The sequence below is a fragment of the Mus caroli genome, unplaced genomic scaffold (assembly GCF_978045245.1).
Source record: "Mus caroli unplaced genomic scaffold, Mus_caroli_1 scaffold_1, whole genome shotgun sequence".
NCBI lineage: Eukaryota > Metazoa > Chordata > Mammalia > Rodentia > Muridae > Mus > Mus caroli.
The window spans coordinates 55,601,443-55,622,019 of NW_028227256.1; the positions used below are offsets into that span (position 1 = coordinate 55,601,443).

Below are 20,577 nucleotides of genomic sequence, written 5' to 3' on the forward strand. Positions count from 1 at the left end.
TCACCTGAGGAATACCGAATGGCTGAGAAGCACCTGAAAAAATGTTCAACATCCTTAATCATCAGGGAAATGCAAATCAAAACAACCCTGAGATTCCACCTCACACCAGTCAGAATGGCTAAGATCAAAAATTCAGGTGACAGCAAATGCTGGCAAGGATGTGGAGAAAGAGGAACACTCCTCCATTGTTGGTGGGATTGCAAGCTTGTACAACCACTCTAGAAATCAGTCTGGCGGTTCCTCAGAAAATTGGACATAGTACTACCAGAGGTTCCCGCAATACCTCTCCTGGGCATATATCCAGAAGATGTTCCAACCGGTAAGAAGGACACATGCTCCACTATGTTCATAGCAGCCTTATTTATAATAGCCAGAAGCTGAAAGAACCCAGATGCCCCTCAACAGAGGAATGGATATAGAAAATGTGGTACATTTACACAATGGAATACTACTCAGCTATTGAAAAGAATGAATTTATGAAATTCCTAGGCAAATGGATGGACCTGGACGGCATCATCCTGAGTGAGGTAACCCAATCACAAAAGAACTCACACAATATGTACTCACTGATAAGTGGATATTAGCCCAGAAACTTAGAATACCCAAGATATAAGATACAATTTGCTAAACGCATGAAACTGACGAATGAAGACCAAAGTGTGGACACTTTGCCCCTTCTTAGAATTGGGAACAAAACGCCCATGGAAGGAGTTACAGAGACAAAGTTTGGAACTGAGACGAAATGATGGCCCATCTAGAGACTACCATATCCGGGGATCCATCCCATAATCAGCTTCCAAACACTAATACCATTGCATACACTAGCAAGATATTGCTGAAAGGACCTAGATATAGCTGTCTCTTGTGAGACTATGCCGGGGCCTAGCAAACACAGAAGTGGATGCTCACAGTCAGCTATTGGATGGATCACAGGGCCCCCAATGGAGGAGCTAGAGTAAGTACCCAAGGAGCTAAAGGGATCTGCAATCCTATAGGTGGAACAACAATATGAACTAACCAGTAGCTCCTGAACCCCAGGAGCTCGTGTCTCTAGCTGCATATGAATCAGAAGATGGCCTAGTCAGCCATCAGTAGAAAGAGAGGCCCATTGGTCATGCAAACTTTATATGCCTCAGTACAGGGGAACGCCAGGGCCAAGAAGTGGGAGTGGATGGGTGGGGGAGTGGGTGGGGGAGCGTGTGGGGGAATTTTGAGATAGCATTGGAAATGTAAATGAAATAAATACCCAATTAAAAAGAAAAAAAAAAACAACCTTTCAAGTAAGTCTGGGATATGTTTCTGTATCATTGCAATTCTAAATTTTCTTTTTTTTTTTTTTTTTTTTTTTGGTTTTTCGAGACAGGGTTTCTCTGTGTAGCCCTGACTGTCCTGGAACTCACTTTGTAGACCAGGCTGGCCTCGAACTCAGAAATCTGCCTGCCTCTGCCTCCCAAGTGCTGGGATCAAAGGCGTGTGCCACCACTGCCGGGCCACAATTCTAAATTTAAAAAAAAAAAAAATTTATTTTTTATTTTCGTGTATGTGTTTTGACTGTGTGCATGTAGACCGTAAGTGTTCAGGAGTCCATGGAAGCCAGCGCCAGCATTAGCCACTCTGGAGCTGGAGCTACAGGCTGTTGGGAGACATTAGATGTGGTTTATGGCAACAAAACTTAGGTTCTTTTGAAGCTCAGCACACACCCTAATCCCTGAGCCATTTCTCTTGCCTCACAACTCTACATTTATATCCATTTACTTGTATTTTAACCAGTTTTGTATTGATAAATGTTTGTTTCCTTTTTTCCCATTCTAAAAAAAAAAAACACACCTTAATATTTATTACTTTGCTCTTAAAAAGAAAAGCTCCCTTTGCATCTATGGGAACCATATTCAAAGCATTTAAAATCAGTAATGAAAACTAATGAGCCCTTAGAACAGACTTGGGCTATTAGCAAATCCTGAGGTAGGTCTGAGGGTGTCAGGGTTGAAACTGAGGCAAGGAAACTGGTAAGGACCACTTTTAGGGCCTTTTGATAATGACCGTTTACTGGTTGGTGAGTTTGCATACGTTTGCGTGTGCGTGTGCGTGTGTGTGTGTGTGTGTGTGTGTGTGTGTGTGCGCGCACACGTGCGCAGGCAAGCACTTATGCGGGCGTACATGTGTGGATGCGTGTGCTGATATATGTCTGTGCGGGCACGTGTGCAGATGTATGTGCATTCCAGCGTGTGTGTGTGTGTGTGTGTGTGTTTAGACATGTGAGGATATGTGTGCGGATGTATGTGCATGTGGGCACGTACGTACGTGTGTGTGTGTGTGTGTGTGTGTATGTGTGTGTGTGTGTGCGCATGTGTGTGTGTATGTGTGTGTGTGTGAGTGTGTTCCCTTCTTTTCTTTCCCTGTCTTATCTCCCTGGTGTTTCACTCACAGCCAGAAGCTGGCCCTGAGTGAGCAGAGCTTTAGAAAGGGTGGGTTTTCAACAAGCGGCTGGAAACTCTTCCCAAGATCTTACCTTAATTCTTTCAAAGATTCATTGGCCTTGTGGTCCCTCCCCAGGTTGAGAGTCTTAAAGAAACCATAATGTTTTAGGGACACTCAGGGGTCATTTCTCACCCAATCAAGATGTTTCAGAACTCATGGTTGCTGTGTTTTATTCCCAAGTGGTTGAAATGCCAAGGTAGAAATCTCCAGACTGCCTTGAAGACTTGCAAACCCAGCCAGTGGCGTTTAGAAGGGTTCCATGGGCACCCACCCCAGGAGCTTCCCTTAGAAGACAGTTCAGTTGTCCCCAGTTATTACCTGAAAGTCCCTTGAGGAGGAATTCACCCTCTAGCTAGTCCTTTGAGCCTGACTTGTGCTCCACCCGCCCAGGTTTGTTTCTTTTATCACTATGGAAACACAATGGCGGCACCTCATTGGTTCAAAGCTCTCTGTTCTTCCCAACAGAATGTTGGGGAAGCAGCCAGTTAAACTGTTAAATCTTCACACTCAAGTCAGTGTCCATTCTCAACAGTGGGGAATACATATAAGAGTTTCAGTATCAGATGTGAGACCCTAGAAGCTTAATTTCCACAACAATAGACTTACCTCGGGACCACTAGGCTTTATGGACACGTGGCCACAGTTCCTGGATTTTTGTAGTTGATTTTAACTTCCTCCGTTTTCTCAGAAACCTAGAACTAACTACAGTGGGCACTTCCTTCTTTGAAGCTCAGCCTTTGAGACCTGTGGCAATCCACAGAAATGATTAAATTTTTAGCTACCTGTGTGGTTTTAGTTTTCCCCTAGGCAAAGTTGATCTTGCCAAATAAAGCAAAACAAAAAAGACAAAACAAGCCAGGCATGGTGGCGCACACCTTTAATCCCAGCACTCGGGAGGCAGAGGCAGGCGGATTTCTGAGTTCGAGGCCAGCCTGGTCTACAAAGTGAGTTCCAGGACAGCCAGGGCTACACAGAGAAACCTTGTCTCAAAAAACCAAAAAACCAAAAAAAAAAAAACCAAAAAAAAAAAAAAAAAAGACAAAACAACCAGACCAAAAAAGTGCTGGCTTATTCATTTAATTTTAATACAACTCACTAAAAGACACACATTTTATACTGAAGGTTCACAAACATTACCCTATTGTTTACTATTTTGCTTGTCTTTTATAAATCAAGACTGATTGTAATCCATTAGATTGGCTTCCTGGTCCTGTGATGGTTCACACTTCATAGTTTACAAGAGCTGGAAGTTCACAAGCCTCCTGTATCCTCTGAATGCCAGTTCAGCTAGGCACGGGGTGCAACCTCAGTCCTATGCTCAGTGGAGCAGAAAGAAAGGCTAATGGACAGACAACAGCTGATAAATGTTACGTTAAGAGACACAATTGCAGGCAGATTTCTGAGTTCAAGGCCAGCCTGGTCTACAGAGTGAGTTCCAGGACAGCCAGGGCTAAACAGAGAAACCCTGTCTCAAAAAACCAAAGAGAGAGAGAGAGAGAGAGAGAGAGAGAGAGAGAGAGAGAGAGAGAGAGAGAGAGAGACTCAATTGCTTTTCTGCTCTCTGGCATCAACAAGAACTTCAACCAGAGAAGGAATCTGATTAGATTTACATGTAGGATAAACCATGGCGACCAAGACAAAGAAATAGGAGAAAGAGCCATGGTATGAGACAGAGAAACCATGTAGAAATATCTTAGAGGCCTGATGAGCATTAGATGTGGGCCAACAGCGGGGATGACCAGAAGACAACACAGGCTGGGACGTGGGAGGGAGGGAAGGAGAGGTATTGAACTGAGTCTCCAACTCCAGTGGCTGAACTGCTGTTAGTGCAGCTCACTGGTTGGAGTATGTTGGGAATGAACAGATTTGAGAAGAGACTGTGCATTCTGTTTGGACATGCTGAGGCACCAAGGGGACACCTGACTGGTGAATTTATTAAAGTCCCATAAGTTCAAAGAAGACTCTAAAAACAGATTTAGTGATTGATTGAGGGAGTGGGTGAACATGTAGGGGACAGTGACATGTAAGACGACCTGGAGGCAGTGTGGTCAGTGAGTGAGAGGACTCAGCCACAGGCCTGCTAACTGGCTTCTCTTATGCTATTAACATGAGGACAATAGACGGTGAAGGAAACTCCAGATCCTCGCTCACCTCAAGCACCAATCGATCTGTTAACATCACTTCAGTTGTTTCCTTGTGGTGGTCAGATAGAGGCAGGCTCTGTCACTCACTGAGCTACATTCCCAACGCCATATTGGGAAGTCGGTATCTTCCACCCCAAAGCCCCACACCCCAATACACTCCAGCCTCAATACAGTTACACCTTTGTCAGCTCCAAAACAGCAGATGGGGCAGGAAGTGAAGGCTTTCAAAGGGAAGTAGTATTCACAGTGTCTTTCCTCAAGGCATGGAGAGAACAAGGGCTTAACATTCTAGTAGGTCAGCCCTTGCTATCAGTCTCGGTTTGTGTGATGTTGCTGCCCTCCTGAGGTAGCAAATGCTATGAGCCTTGAGCAGCCAGGAGCTTTGCATTTAAAGTGTGACTGTTATTTGCTGACTATATGAATGGACCCAAGAGGAAGGCAGTGTTCTTTTCAAAGGAGTGCAAAGATCTCCAGGGCACTCAGCTGCCACTGGCTGCTTTTTTTTTTTTTTTTTTTTTTTTTTTTTTTTTGGTTTTTCGAGACAGGGTTTCTCTGTGTAGCCTTGACTGTCCTGGAACTCACTTTGTAGACCAGGCTGGCCTCGAACTCAGAAATCTGCCTCCCGAGTGCTGGGATTAAAGGTGTGTGCCACCACGCCCGGCTTTGCTTTTTGACTTTAGGATGCTGTGCTAACCCTCTTGGACTCATTCAGCTGCACCTGAAAGGTTCCAACCAAGGAGCTGAAGAAGCGTGAAAGCGCATGCTCCTGTGATCACACCCAGAGGGCCCACAGTTGGAGTTTCATTCCTCCATCTTCTCCACCTCACTCCCGACACAGCACAGGGAGGTTTTGGACAAACAGTCCCATTTTGGTCTCCTAAATGCTGGACTCACAGGCATCACCACAACTGGCACTTCCCTTCTTAAGAGGAAGGCTGACAGAGTTCGTATGCTTAGAGGGTTTGTGCTTTGTGTTGGCAGCAGGCAGGTCTGTGACAGAGACCACTAGGGCAAGCAGGAGGGACTGACAGTGCAGAGGAAGGGGAGCTGTGCAAAAGGCAAGTGTCCCACGACTTTTCTCTTTCTGCTCTTTCTTCTTTTAATGCTTTAATTTCTAATTGCACTTGCTAAAATGTATGGCCTATTATCAATAATGTCTGCACGTGATGTGACTATTTTGTTCCTTAATAATTTAGTGATTTCAGTGAAATAAGAAAATTAAGTTTTGTGAAATAATATTTGAGTTTATGTATTTTGGACTAACACCACATTCTTTGGCACACTTTGTGTGCTGAAAAAATTTTTTTAGCTATTGCTGGTGACACTTCTTGTCAGCCTGTTTTGAGAGGTTTTTAAATTTGAAACTGTTGTGGCATTCAGTCCTTCATATAAAACAATGTGAAAACAATATGATGTGAGGATGCTAGCAGATATCAAACTTAATACAGTGAAGACAGAAGCCAAGTTGACGCTCAAAGCCTCCAATCTTTTTGGGTTTTTGGATGCATGGAATGTTGACTCATTCTTAATTGTTAAAGAAAACACAAAGGTAGTGAGACTGTTACCAACATCTAATGTCAAAAAGTAGAGTTTTAGCCCAGCATGGAGGTGCATGCCTTTATTTCCAGCCCTCAGGAGGCAGGAGTAGGTGGATCTCTGAGAGTTCAAGGCCAATATAATCTACAAAGCAAGTTTCAAGTCAGTCAGGCCAGGAAACCTGTCTCAAAAAACACACACTCCTGCCCAGACACACACACAAAATATAGTTTCATACTTTGTTGTTTTTTAAACAAAATTCCAATTGTCCAATTTTTCCAATGAAGACTCAGAAGCCAGATGCTGGGGTGAGAGCCAGCAAGCTCAGAGAGGCAGAAAAAGCACCCAGCTGACCTTTCTCAGCCCACGTCCTGGCAGGAACCCTTACTTCTTAGACCACAGTTACTGTGCTGTGCTCCTTTGGATACTGAATCTGCCTTATAGAAGTTTAGAACCCTGGCTGTGAGCCTTTAAAAGTTTGGGGGAAACTCCATGACATCACATATTTGATTGACCCTGAAAGGTTGTACTGTAACATGAAGAGCACATTTAAATAAAACAAGGTTCTAAATCAAGTATATTTTAAAAAGAAAGAAAAAAAGAATAAAAATCTGCTTGACAAGGGAGAATGGACAGAACCAGCATTTAAAAGGCAAACAAAGAGAAATTCAAAAGAAAAATCCAGAAGATAGGGAGGATCCCAGAAATCAACATCAGTCCATCAACCAGGTACGGTGACACATGGCTTTAATCCCTATTATGTAATTCATTAATATGCTATTAATTACACACATTTATGAAACACATGCTCACAGCGTGTAATGATCAATTCAGAGTAGTTAGAAAATTCATCATCTTAAAATTTACCATTACATTTAATCAATTATTTATTTTTGTGTAGAATTTAGGTCCAGTTTGATCTGTTACTATGTGTTATAATGCTAAATACTGGCCTCCAAGGTCTGGTTGCCCCCAGGGGTGAATAGATCCTGGAATATACCAAGTGATGCTATGTAACCTTGACTCCAAGTTCTCCCTGACTGGTGAATAAAGATGCCTACAGACTGTAGCTGGGCAGAAGACAGGGAAGGGGGACTTTGGTTGCTAGGCTTTGGGCCTAAGGCAGAGACCACACCCAAGAAGGGAGGGAGATGAGGAGAACAGAGAAGGCACTGTGTGAAAGCATGGCTTCGAGGGCTGGATAATTGGAGTTAAGAGAGGCCCAGACAGAACATGGCAAGTTATAACTTGGGATTATTGACAGAGAAGTAGACAAAATAGCACAGAGGGTTGATATCTGCCCAGCTCTAGTACTGTTAAGGCTTATTATAAACAGAAAGGTTTTGTGTCTTTTCTCTGGGAACTGAATGATCAAAGGTGTTGATTAATTAATGTTAATCAATTAACCAATGAACTGATTGATAATAAAACATCATACTATATCCCGAGCTTTTGTCCCCGCCAGCAAGAACACACTCAGGACAACCGGAATCTTCTGCGGCAAAGCTTTATTGCTTAATTCTCAGGAAGACCCCGACCCCAGAAAATGGAGTCCCTTATATAGCGCTCAGCCATGACATTTCAGCACCTGATGTGGCGTGACAGCTCCTGATTTGTTGCTCGCCCATCACCCCACTATTACACCCAGAGAATGGGCAGTGACTAGGAGTGAGTTCACTCTTGCACTTGCGCACAAGGCTTGTTTACTAGTTAGTCACAGCGGAGGCCAGTGCCATCTTATAATGGCGATTGCACGCGCACGGCTCTCCACAACACTATTTATAATTTCACCAAGTAATAATTAATACCCATGAATGATAGTTAATAAAAATCAATTAATATTAACTACATTTTTGGTTTTTCAAGACAAGGTTAATCTGTGTAATATCTCTAACTGTCCTGGACTCACTCTGTAGACCAGGCTGGCCTCAAACTTACAGAGATCTGCCTACCTGAGTGCTGGGATCAAAGGGGTGAGCCACCACACCTGGATACCTTTAAAACTTTTAAGAATATAAAAACTTCCTATCTTTTGGTGGCCTATCTGGGTTTCTGTTGCAGTGGTAAAGAACGTGGCCAGAAGTAACTTGAGGGAAGATAGGCTTCACTTCCTCTTACAACTCCCAGTCACAGTCCACCATGGGGAAGACAGGACAGGAAGACAGGGAAGGAATGGAACAGAACTCACAGGTAAAGAAACAGAGAGATGCTGTTCATTGGTTTGCTCCCTATGGCTTGTTCAGCCTGCTTTCTTAGCACTTGGACTACTTCCCCAACGGGAGCACAGCCCAGAGTGAGCTGACACTTCCACACCCATCATTAATTAAGGAAAAATCCCACAGATTTGACTACAGGCCAGCCTGGTGGAGACATTTTCTCACTTGAAGTTCCTCCTTCCCAGATGTTCCTGGCTAGTGTCAAGTTGACAAAAACTATCTGGCACATCTGGTTATTTGAAATAGATAATAAAATATTGGTAATTTAGTCTTCCTACCATGCCATGGAATATCAAAGCTGATTCCTCTTATCTAACCATATTTTTGCTACCATACTGTCCTCTTTCTATCCCCTCATCTTCCTCATGCATGCATTACTATTTCTTTTCATTTTTAATAGTGCTAGGGTGCTCATACATCCTAGCAAGTGCTCCCCACTTGCTATAGTCAACATAAGCTATAGTCATAGCCTCCATTCACAAAGTTTAGAAGTTTATCCCCTACATCTTTTCCATTCATAACAAGGCAATCCTAAAGTCATTAAGGAACAATGGGGACATGAGGCAGAGTGGCTGTGTGGTGGGGAGTTCCGGTGCCCAGGAGGCTGAGAAGATAGTCAAGCAGGAGACACAGCAGTGGCATCAGGAGACTGACTATAAACAGGCTTACTCAGTTTAGTTAAAATTTCACTGGAAAGAGGAATTGGAGAAATGCAAAAGAGAAACATCATAAAGTCCAAGCTTCTGCATTTGAATGAGAATGGCTTGTGGGAACCTGTAGTTTCCAAGCAACACAGACATGTATAGAAGTAAGAGATAAGGAAGACTTACACATACCCAAACACACAGAGACATGCACACATGCACACACACACGTACACGCACACGCACACACACACACACCCCGCTTGACACTGTACACTGAGGGGCCTTAGAGCAGTTAACTTACCTGCCTATAGCAATGAGCACACTCCGCACCTGAATCTTAGCTTCTACATACTAAACGCTTCACTAAAGGACATCAAGACCCCTGAAGAAACACCTGGCTCCAGCACTGAGCATGGGAACAACAGGTTGCACATGGAACATTTAGAGCAGCTACCAAGGAAGTGCTCAGAGAACCAAAGAGAATGAAGTCAATTTGAAAGGTTTTCTCTGGGCCAAATAAGGGTAAGTTGAATACCAAAACAAGTATTGATTGATACAGATTTTCACCCATTAAAAAGTATGAACTGATAAATCAATATTAATGTATTTGAGTGAAGGCATATGCCAAATTGCCCCATTTTCAAGTTCAGACTCTGATGAAAGCTTCTTGAGGCTCCCGGGACATCAAGTGCTCCAAGAAAATAGCCTATGAAAGATTCCTTGGCTCAGGGAGGAAGCTTCCACTTCTTAATACTGTTGCCCAGAGATTTCCAACGGAAGAGCAGACAGAGGGTTGCTATGTGCTTGGCATCTGTGAGCAATACTAAATGGAACCCATCAAACAGTCTAACAGAAAATGCAGCAGGCTCTGGTCTAATGAGCTTTATGGAGTTTAAGATGGCTTTTGGAGCCTCAGGCACTCTCTCTTCACCTCACTGGCTTATTCTAGAGGCAGGAGCTGTGGTTGGGATAAACTTCTATGGGTGGATACCTACCTCAGTGATGCTAAGGTAAAACCAGAGGATGCTTCTGGTGGACAACATCTTACTCCAAGTTTAAATACCCTCAGAACCAACAGATTGTCTCTTGGCTTTTACAGTTAGCTGGTGCATGCTAGTTTTGTGTCAACTTGAGACAAACTATAGTCATCTGAGAGAAGGGAACTTCAGCTGAGAAATCAGCTCCATAAGATGGGGCTTTAGGCAAGCCTGTAGGGCATTTTCTTAATTAATGATTGATGGAGGAGGCCCCACCCATTGAGGATGGTGCCATCCCTCAGGCAGAGGGTCCTGAATGCTATAGGAAAGCAGGCTGAGCAAGCCAGTGAGCAGCATCTCTTCATGGCCTCTGCTTCAGCTCCTGCCTCCAGGTTCTCACCCAGTTTGACTTCCTGTCTTGGCTTCCCTCAGTGAATGGTGATTCAGGATTTGTAAGCCAAACAAACCCTTTCTTCCCCACGTTGCCTTTAATCGTGATGTTTCATCATTAATGACCCTAAGAAACAGCTCCATAACTTGTTTCCTAGACACCATGGACTTCCAATAAGCATTCAGAGTGAGGTTTTGGCAGCATCAGAATCACGGAAAGCATTTTTGGATGCTATGGAATAAATGGATGATATCTTGGTATTCAAAGTGCAGCTTAAAGGGCAATAGTGAGAAACAATTGCATTAGGAGATGAGGTATCTATGAAAACAGAGGAAGACCCAGGCATGCTCCTGTGTTCACTGAACGCTGCCTTGTTGGAGCTGACTGACCACATGGAAAAGGCCCTCAGAGTAAAGAGAATGGACATTTGTTGCAGGCAGAGAAAAGCTGTCTACACAAGTTGAAAGACATTTTAGGAACTGATTTTTAAACTCGTGCCATCCTAGACAGATCTGACTTTATGCTGGCTTGTGGAATTTATCATATCTATCTAGTTAATGCTACCATTTCTGATCAGGCTTGTGATGATTGCTGGTGTGGACAACCTTCCCACTGAATGAGCCTTCACTAGCGATGGGGGTCGGTCTTTAGTAGCCAGAGACTAAGCACCACATTGATGATGTCCATACTTTGTGCCAGCTGCCTTGAAATGTCTTGGAGGAAACCCTAGAGTCAGAAGGGGGAAGGAAGTAATCTCAGGAAGTAGAGGGAGACAGGGATCTGGGAGGGAGAGAGGAGGGGGAGAGGAAAAGGGGGTCCGGTTCAGATATGGGAGGAGATGGGGGAGATTTTCAAAGGAAGTGTGCAGCATTGCCGGAGTGGGAACTGGGTATAGCCACTAGAAAGTTCCAGATGCCAGGGACCCAAGAGGTTCCCAGGACCCAGCAGTGAAGACATTAGACAAAATATTCAACAAAGGGAAGATAGAACCTGTAGAGGACCTATCCAGTGGATAGACACAGTCCCTGGTTGATGGAAGAGCCACCCTCCTACCTCAAAAATATTAATCCAGAATTCCTCCTATCAAAAGGAAACGCAGGGACAAAGAGTGGAGCAGAAACTGAAGGAAAGGCCATCCAGAGACTGCCCTACCTAGGGATCCATCGCATCTGCATACACCAAACCCAGACACTATTGCTGATTCCAAGAAGAGCTTGCTGACAGGAGCCTGGTATAGCTGTCCCTTGATAGGCTCTGTCAGAGCCTGACCAATACAGATGCTGGTGCTCACAGCCAAACATTGGACTGAGCATAGGGATCCCAATGGGGGAGTTAGGGTAAGTATGTGAAGGAGCTGAAGGGGTTTGCAACCCCACAGGAAGAACAACAATATCAACCAACCAGACACCTCAAAGCTCCCAGGGACTAAACCACCAACCAAAAAGTACACATGGAGGGACCCATGGCTCCAGTTGCATTGTAGCAGAGGGCCTTGTTGGACATCACTAGGAGGGGAACCCCTTGGTCCCGTGGAAGCTTGATGACTCAGGGTAGGGGAACACTAGTGTGCTGAGGCAGTAGTGGGTGGGCAGGTGGGGGAGCACACTCATAGAGGCAGGGGAGGGGATAGGGGGTTGTAGAAGGGAAACTGGGGAGGGTGATAATATTTGAAATGTAAATAACTAAAATAAGCAATAAAAAATGAAAAAAAAACGAGTATGTAACATTTCTGAGATGAGCTGGAAATTTTTAAAAATTATGAAAAGGATTTTCAATATCTTAAAAAATACAAGACTGGGGACTGGAAAGATGGTTCTGAAGTTAAGGTTGCCTGCTGCTCTTCCAGAGGACCTGAGTCTGGTTCCCAGCACCCACACCACATCAGACGTTGTTTCACAAAGAGCAGCAACTCTAGTTCCATGGGATCTGACGAGGCTGTCACGAGAACCCACATGTGCTACACCCCCTCCAGTAGTGACTAGCATGACAGGCCTTGAAACCTGGATGCAGTCCTTAGGGGAAAAGTTCAGGGAAACTTAATCTCCTGGAACCGTGGCGTCCTGTATAAGGAATGCTCCAAACTTGTCCTTGGGAATGGATCTGTGTGCTTTCTTTCAGTATTGTTTTATTATAGGTGTCTCTAAGCAATGACTTGCCAAATACCTAAGCATAATTGAACTTTGCTTCCTGGCTTTCACCAATGCCCTAGGTGGTCCTTGAGCCCACCCTAGGCTTGGAATTCAGTAAGAATGTTGCCTATTCAGTGACATTTAGAATTGTCTCTAGTATTGTAAGAGAGATAGTGAAAGAAATCAGGCATTACTATCTACTATACAGCATTAGAAATCTTAGGGCAAGCTTAGCAACGTAAGTTTAGAATTCTTATTATAGTTATGTATAGCAGACTACATTACTTATTTGTAGAAAGTTCCCCCACACAATCACTTAGAATAAAAGCCAAGTCACTCTCATATACAGGAATGTACAATGGTTTAGGAAGTAGATCGGCCTGTGGTTTGAGTAGGAGCTAGAATATTGTGTTATTCACGAGAAGGTTGTCTTCTCAGCATGCTCTCCTATAAAAAAGGACATATATACTGTTAAATTTGAGTTATCCAAGTATTATTTATAAGAACTCTGTAAGAATGAGAAATAAAACTTGATACACAAGAAAAAATAACATCATATACTAGTGAATGAATGAATGAATGAAAAGTTTGAGCTGGGTCTGGTGAACACAGGCCTAGAATCCTAGCTACTTGAGAGGCTGAGGTTAAACGACATTTTTACCATGGGCTGTAAGAATAGAGGTTAGTAGAGAAACGCTCTGGGAAAGAGTAAGACAAACCCGAGTATGGTTACAGACTCTGCCAGGGACAGCTGTGTCCTATTATTTTATGGGATATATATTCTGTAGCTGAGTTACATGGTTTACACTTTTCCTTTATTATTTTGTGTGTTCCATATATGCATTGTCATGTGTACAACATCGCACACACGTGTAGGCCACCTGTGTGGGTGTGTTTTTGTTTGTTTGTTTGTTGTTTTTTGTTTTCTTTTTACAAGTCATCGGCCTTTGGGAGCAGGGAAAAATATTTCCTAGTTGTACCACCTGCTCCAGCCCTTAAGTAACAAGTTTTAAAGTGTAATTTAGATCGAGGCTTAAAGGTTAAAGGCTTAGTTTTAATTTTATTATGCTTATGTGTGTGGGCACACATGCCCTGACACACACGTGGTTATCAGAGGACAACTTGTAGAACTGATTCCCTCCTTTGCTTCCTGTCCTCTTCCACCACAAGGCCTCCAAGAGAGTAACACAGAAAAGGTGTTGACACTTTGTCTCCTCCCACTGGGGCGCCTCCACGGGATAAAAAAGGAACCCCACATGTTCAGACTAGTAGAAATAAAGATATTTGCTATTTTATTTGTGTTTTTCTGTATTTAAAAGTGGGATACATATCTAGCCAAAGAGGTTTTTTTTTTTTGTTTTTTGTTTTGTCTTTATAAAGTCAAGTAAGGGTCTGGAGAGAACGCTGACTGCTCAGAGAACCTTTGTCTTTTCTAAAGCCCGGCCCAGGATGCGAGCCAGGGCTCAGAGACGCCGCGCCTGTTGCCACGTCTGCTTTCGGTTTCTGGGCGTCTCCATTTTGGGGACCCTAAGGCACGCAGCGAAGTCTCTGAGACCTGAGCCTCTCAAGCGGCCACTTAGGGGCGGACAGGTACGTGACCTGCGCGGTGTAACCCGCGCGCTACTCGCGACATTGCGCGAGCCCGGGACCCTAAATCCCGGCCTGGCGCCGGCGCACAGGGGATGGCGGGCGGAGCCCGGGAGGGCGCGGAGGACTGCAGCTCCTCTACTGGCTTTGCTGGCTGGGTATGAGCCAGGGCTCAGGGCGACCGCAGGTGGCAGCAACCCCCAGTCCAAGGCGGCCTGGTGTGTTCAGGCGATGGGATCTTCAGGGAAGTAACCCTTAATGACCCTAAGGCACCCGGAGCTGTAGAGGCTGCATTGAGGACTGGAGGGAGCACCCATAAACCCCAAGGGGGAGCATTTCTGTGTTCCTGTTTGAAAACTTAAGATTAACTTTGCTGGCCGAGCCACAATTAGTCAAGCACAAAACATCTAGAGAATTACTCATTTCCTGGGGTTGAACTGTCCATTACCAGCTTTCCTTTCGAAACCTTGGTTCTCTCTCTCTCTCTCTCTCTCTCTCTCTCTCTCTCTGTGGATAAGTTCGCGGGAACATTAACAAAGGAATGCAGTAGAACAAAGGTCACTGGTGTTCACAGTAAGTTCTGGAAAGCTGGAAATAAATTCAAGGAGTCTAATTAAATCCTCCGGGTTCAGGTAACCTTTGGAAAAAAAAAAATTTTTTTTTAAACACTAAAAGGGGTGGGGCCAGAAGGGCGTATCATATGTCAGGCCTTGACCAATAGGGATGATCTAAAAATTTAAAACCTAAGAAGCGATTTTAGATAAAACGTCGATCTCCTAGTTTTAAAAAAGGTTCTGAACAAAGCAGAAAGCTCAGCTCTCTGGTATCACAAACAAACTTGGTTTGTAAGCAAATTATTTTTTTATTTTATTTTTTGGTATTCTGAGACAGGACTCTATTCTCTATGCAGCCCTGGCCCTCCTTAAACTCACTGTGTAGCCCAGGCTGCCCTAGACTGTGCAGAGATCCACCTGTGTCTGCCTCCTGATTGGATTGCTAGGATTAGAGAGTATGCCGCTATTAGTCACTGTTCCTGGGAGTCCACCAGAGATAACCACGTAGCCAAAGTTCATAGCCTATTGAAAGTCTTTATTCCAACCAGCTGGGATGACACTTAGGTAATGGGTGTATTCAGTGACCAATGTCCAGAGCACAGGGTTTCTGAAGGCAGAGACCTCACTTGGCAGCTGGGGGCGGGGGTGGGGGGTGGGGAGGTGGAGGCTTTGGGTAAGCAAGCGATTTGACCGCTAAGATCTTCTCTCCTCCGCAGCCGACCCCACCCCCGCCCGCCCCCAATGCTGGGCGTGCACCACCACACTCAGCTTCAGTGGCTTTTTCTAGAAGTTTTATGTTGTACATTGTTTTTGATGACATTTAATTCTTTAGCAAGTCACCACTTGCTAACCTAGTTTCCCAAGCTGCGAGAAACCCGGGTGGGGTGGGGGAAGTGGGGTGTTTCTTCCTTCAGAGAAGTAGCATGGGGGCGGGGGGGGCGTTGGGGTATGTGCGGTTTTGTTTTGTTTTGTTTTGTTTTGTTTTGTTTTGTTTTGTTTTGTTTTAAGCCTTGACTGGTCAGTTTCGCCCCTAGAGGCGGAAGTTGGTTTCCTCTCTGGCTTCCTGTAACTTTCCTCCGCCCTCTTGTTAGGATTGTGGAATTCAGCAATGGCCTCGATTCAGTTTTGGTGAAATGGCGGCCATTCTCATCTTCTCGGAGCCCTTCTCTTTGCTCACACTCGGGGCGATTCTGCCCCCGCAAGAGTACTCTGGGGACGTCCTTATCGCTGGGAGAGTACGGTCGCATCTCATTCCTGAACCTGTTGGGCTTGCTGGGCGCGTCACCTGGCTAGCAGCTTGGGCCAGCTCCGCAGGCTGACTTTCCTGGACGCCTACTGAAGAGTCCGCTCCTATCTGTGTTCTTTCCAGTGTCTCGTTCCAGTCAGTTTTCTGGAGGTCTCCAGCGAAGACCGGCGACAAAGCCGTTGTTGAGTGGGATGGGCCGGCGACCGCCCGGTGTGAGTAATCCCAGAACCCCTCCTATTCTCGCTGTTCCCAAAGGGACTTGGGACGCTGGAGAGCTGACTCCTGATTAATGTAGGAAAGTGTTCGTTTCCTATCTTCCACTCTTGGTTCCTTCTGTGCTTTTTGGGATCCACTCACAGCACCTCCAGACTTGTGGCACATTTAAATCCAAGTCTTTCTTGAAGAGAGCCAAAGACTTATTAAATTAAACTTGTTACTGGACTCAAATGCCTCCTTGTTAATTTAGTGTGTGACTCTGGATGGAGTGTAATTTCGAACAAGGTACTTGGGTGTTTTTTTGTTTGTTTCTATAATCCCAGCATAGAGGCTGCCTGGACAAAGCTCAAGGACAGCTTGTCCTGGCAAGAAGCCTGCTGGCCAAGAGTGAGGCAGTGAGGGTTTGGCCCAGGGCCTTCCCATACTCAAAGCATTATTTCTCTTAAATGTCAGAAACAAGAAGCACTGCCTGTGTTATGACGCCCTAGCTGACCTCTGGGAAGACTTAACACCCCACCTGGGGCAGCTGTCTTGCTCCTTATTAAGGATTTTACTTCTTATTTTGCATTGCATTTTAATATCCAAAACCTTTCAGGCAAGTTATAATATAAATAAAATATACCTGCAAAGTAAATACAGACACTGCCCCCACCACCTACTAGTCCATTCCCTAGTGACAGCCAGAGGTGGCTGGTTCTAGTCACATACATTGGTGTACTCAAATACCGTCTTTTGGTTGCCTTTAAAAAATTTGGGAATTTCCCCTGGCCCCAGCCATCCAACTTGTTTTCATATTCTTTCTCCAAACAGTCTTTCAGAACAGATGTTTCTGGTGGTGTTTTTTTCTATGTTTCCACCCTAGTTTCCCTTCCTTTCCCATCTTGTACAGTGGCCACTTGGATTTGTTTCATTGGCTCATTTTTTTTTTCCTCCTCCCTCTTCAATTCTTAGCTTTGGGGAACAATTTCTTCCTTTGTGTCACTATTGAAAGAAAAAGACTCTGTGTGTGTGTGTGTGTCTGTGTGTGTGTGTGTGTGTGTCTGTCTGTCTGTGCCCTTGTCTTTCTAGGTAAAATTGAACTCTTTCTGATCTTTGTACCTTATTCTATATTTATGCTCATTCGATGATCTGTACTCATAGCCACTTTTTCTTTATTTGTCCATTTAATGCCGGAAAACAACAACAACGACGACAACAACAACAAATCTTAGCTTCATTATTTTCCTCTTTCTGGGGTTTCTTTGGTTGAACACATTGAAAGAATTAAGTTCTACCAACTTGGTATCAGATTTACCACTTATTCAAGACTATGTTCTGCACTGAACTCTTCAGTTGAAGAAGACTGTAGTATCTTCTGATTTTTTGTTTGTTTTTTTGGTTTTGGTTTTTTTCGAGACAGGGTTTCTCTGTATAGCCCTGGCTGTCCTGGAGCTCACTTTGTAGACCAGGATGGCCTCAAACTCAGAAATCCGCCTGCCTCTGCCTCCCAAGTGCTGGAATTAAAGGCGTGTACCACCACGCCCAGCTGTATCTTCTGATTTTGAAGACAGTACTTCACTATAGCCCAGGCTGGTTTGCAACTCAACGCGTAGCAGATTGGCCTTGAATTCTCCAAATCCTCCTCGGCTTCCCAAGTGCAAAAATTACTGACATGAGCTCCTGCAGCCAGGTCCATCACAGTTTTTGATCTATATTTAATACCTCAGTTTTTATTTACTTATTTGTTTATTTGATGTATGTGAATACAATGTAGCTGTCTTTAGAGACACCAGAAGAAGGCATTAGATCCCATTACAGATGGTTGTGAGCCACCATGTGGTTGCTGGGAATTGACCTCAGGACCTCTAGAAAAGCAGTCAGTGCTCTTAACCAATGAGCCATCTCTCCAGCCCACCTCAGTTTTTCAGTGTGATTGAAAACTCCACCTGCTTTAACTACTTTCAAGGTTTAGTGTGCTTTGAAGTAAGTGACTTCCTTCAAAGATCTTGTTTTACAAGTGGGAACCAGAGCTTCATGGACCTGTGAAATGTTCCATGTTTAAAAATCCCCCTTTGCCTTATATTTCTGTGATCTTTTAAAAAACACTTTTTTTCTCTTGTAGCTTTAGTTTTTGGTTTTGTTTGAGACTGAGTCTCCTGGAGCCTGGGCCAATCTTGAACTCCTGGTCCTCTCTGTTACCATAGTTACGGGTATACACTGCCATGCTTGACTGAAAAGCATTTTTTAAAAGTTAGATCTTTGATTTAAAAGGTAGGCACTTTACAGATATCTTGCTCAAACACCTCTAGGTGTTACGGAGGGGGTCCATCAAAGTCCCTGATGGAAATGAAAGTGTATGCATTTCTCTGCTGACTGACACTCCTATCCCCTTTTAATTAGGAAACACAAAAGTAGTAACAAGTTACATACAGAACCATGGCTGAGTGACTACTGAAACCTGAACAAAAGTTTTATGCCTGACTTATGCCCTGCTTAAACCCCAAGGCCATGCTATTTTAATCTGACAGATAGTTAAGGGCGTGCTTAAAGGCCTAGGGAACCTATTAAAATGTTGTGGTGGGAACAGGGGGTTTTATATATATAGCACAAGGCTTTACCCTGGAGAAATGATGCAATTGCTCTCTGCCTAGGCTTCCACAAACAAGCTGGCCATCATTCAGCCTAAATGTGGAATCAGTCTCGTTAACCATGGTTGCTTTCAGGAATGTCAAAGAATCTTACAGGACCAGATAGGTTTGAAGTCAGGACTACCAAGGGGGATCAGAAGAAGCAGATGGACTCTTTGTTACTTTATTTCCTCCATTTGTCCATTTCAGAGTCTCTCCTCCCCCACCCCTCACAGTTCCACGTTAACTGTTCATCATCAAAAGCAGCCAGGGCAGGAAGCTTGAGCGACCACAGACAAGCGTTGCTTCCTGGCTTGCTCCAGAGTTTCTTACGACAAAGAGAACTTTTTATAATTAGAAAAACTTCTCTATATATTGAAAGGCATGTTTAGAAGCTCCATATCATGATCATATGTACAGCTTTGGTCTTTGAACTGAGCTTTTGTGTAACTGGACAAGTGCATTTGCCTGGTTGAAATTTTAACTCAAGCCAAGCCAATCTTCAAATGTCATAAATGCTGAGCTGTGTTCTCTTAGTCATTTAGAGTCACCTTTTAAAAACAACAACAACAACAAAAAAAAAACTTTGTTTGTTTTCTTTCCCAGATAGGGTTTCTCTGTGTAGTCCTGGCTGTCCTAGAACTCACTCTTTAGATCAGGCTGGCCTCCAACTCAGAAATCCATCTATCTCTGCCTCCTGAGCACTGGAATCAAAGGTGTGTGCCACCAGCTCTTGAATTTATTTTCTTTTTCCAAGACAGGATCAGTATCTAGCCCAGCCCAAGCTGGCCTTGAATTTGCCTTTCTGCCTCAGCCGTGCAAGCGCTCTGCCTGAGTTAGACTATGATGAGAGACAAACTCTCACCTTCAGTCAGCTGTGTGTGATAGGCCCTAGGTGCCTGCCAGGCTCGGGCCTCAGAGCTCGTGAGCAGGTGACATACGACTATCCAGTTGCAGCAGATAGGCACACAGAGAATGTCCGTTTGTCCCTTTGCACCCTACACTGAAGCAAGGTGGAACTGGTGGCATGAAAGGGCATCACCCTTGGAACCTGGACATAGACAGAGCTCAGCTGTTCTACACTGAATGAAGTAATGACAGGGCTGATTAGAGGGATTATGGGTATCAGAGGCTGGGTATGAACCCAGGAAGGGTCTCCCATGAGCTGGGAAGACCTCATCTTAATGGGCAAACAGTGTTTCCAGCCAAACGCTAGTCTTTTAGGAAAAGGGCCAACTGATTGTCAATACATTTTGATAAAAACTAACTAAATAAATAAATAAAAATAAAAATGTATCCTTGGTGCTCACTCTCAATAAGCTGTCATTTCTTAAACTCTTAAAATTTACGTGCCAGAGTGTTCATTCACCAAACCTCAAACCCAAGTTTCTACATATGTGATCGTTCCGGAATAGAGTCAAAAGTGCCTAAAAGCAATTTTATTGTTGTTGTTTTGAGATAGTCTCTCTGCATAGCCCTGACTGTCCTTTTTACAGACTTTGAGAAAGAATGTGGTTTTCCTGACTGCTGTTACATGAAAATATACCCCCAGTGCACGCCGCTCCACATCAGATGGTTTAGATACTTACAGCAACAATGATAACAAAAGACAAGGTCCCGCTACCTCTTCATTGTATGACTTAGAAATGACATTTGGGGCAGAGGCAGGGGGATTTCTGAGTTCAAGGCCATCCTGGTCTACGAAGTGAGTTCCAGGACAGCCAGGGCTATACAGAGAGATCCTGTCTTGAAAAAAACAAACAAACAAACAAACAAAAAAAACAAAAAACAAAACAAAAAAAAAGAAATGACATTTGGTCTCTGGACTCAGCTTTTGCCAAAGCATTAAA

The 20,577-nt window shown here is 44.1% G+C and overlaps 2 protein-coding genes across 3 annotated transcripts in view; one reads left to right on the top strand and one right to left on the bottom strand.

The window, feature by feature from the left end:
• The window catches only part of LOC110288745 (flagellum-associated coiled-coil domain-containing protein 1), a 46,258-nt gene extending 43,414 nt beyond the window's left edge, over positions 1-2,844 (bottom strand). For both annotated transcript variants that reach the window (XR_015047275.1, XM_085838506.1), the window contains exon 1: positions 2,797-2,844. The gene's annotated coding sequence lies outside the window, so the exon portion shown is untranslated. The remainder of the gene's footprint in view (positions 1-2,796) is intronic.
• Positions 2,845-13,847: 11,003 nt separating this feature from the next.
• LOC147006043 (uncharacterized) lies at positions 13,848-16,346 on the top strand. The gene is made up of 2 exons (XM_085837573.1): positions 13,848-14,108; positions 15,751-16,346. The coding sequence occupies exons 1-2, from the start codon at positions 13,968-13,970 to the stop codon at positions 15,976-15,978; spliced, it is 369 nt and encodes a 122-aa protein (XP_085693699.1). The 5' UTR covers positions 13,848-13,967; the 3' UTR covers positions 15,979-16,346.
• The last annotated feature ends 4,231 nt before the right edge of the window (positions 16,347-20,577 follow it).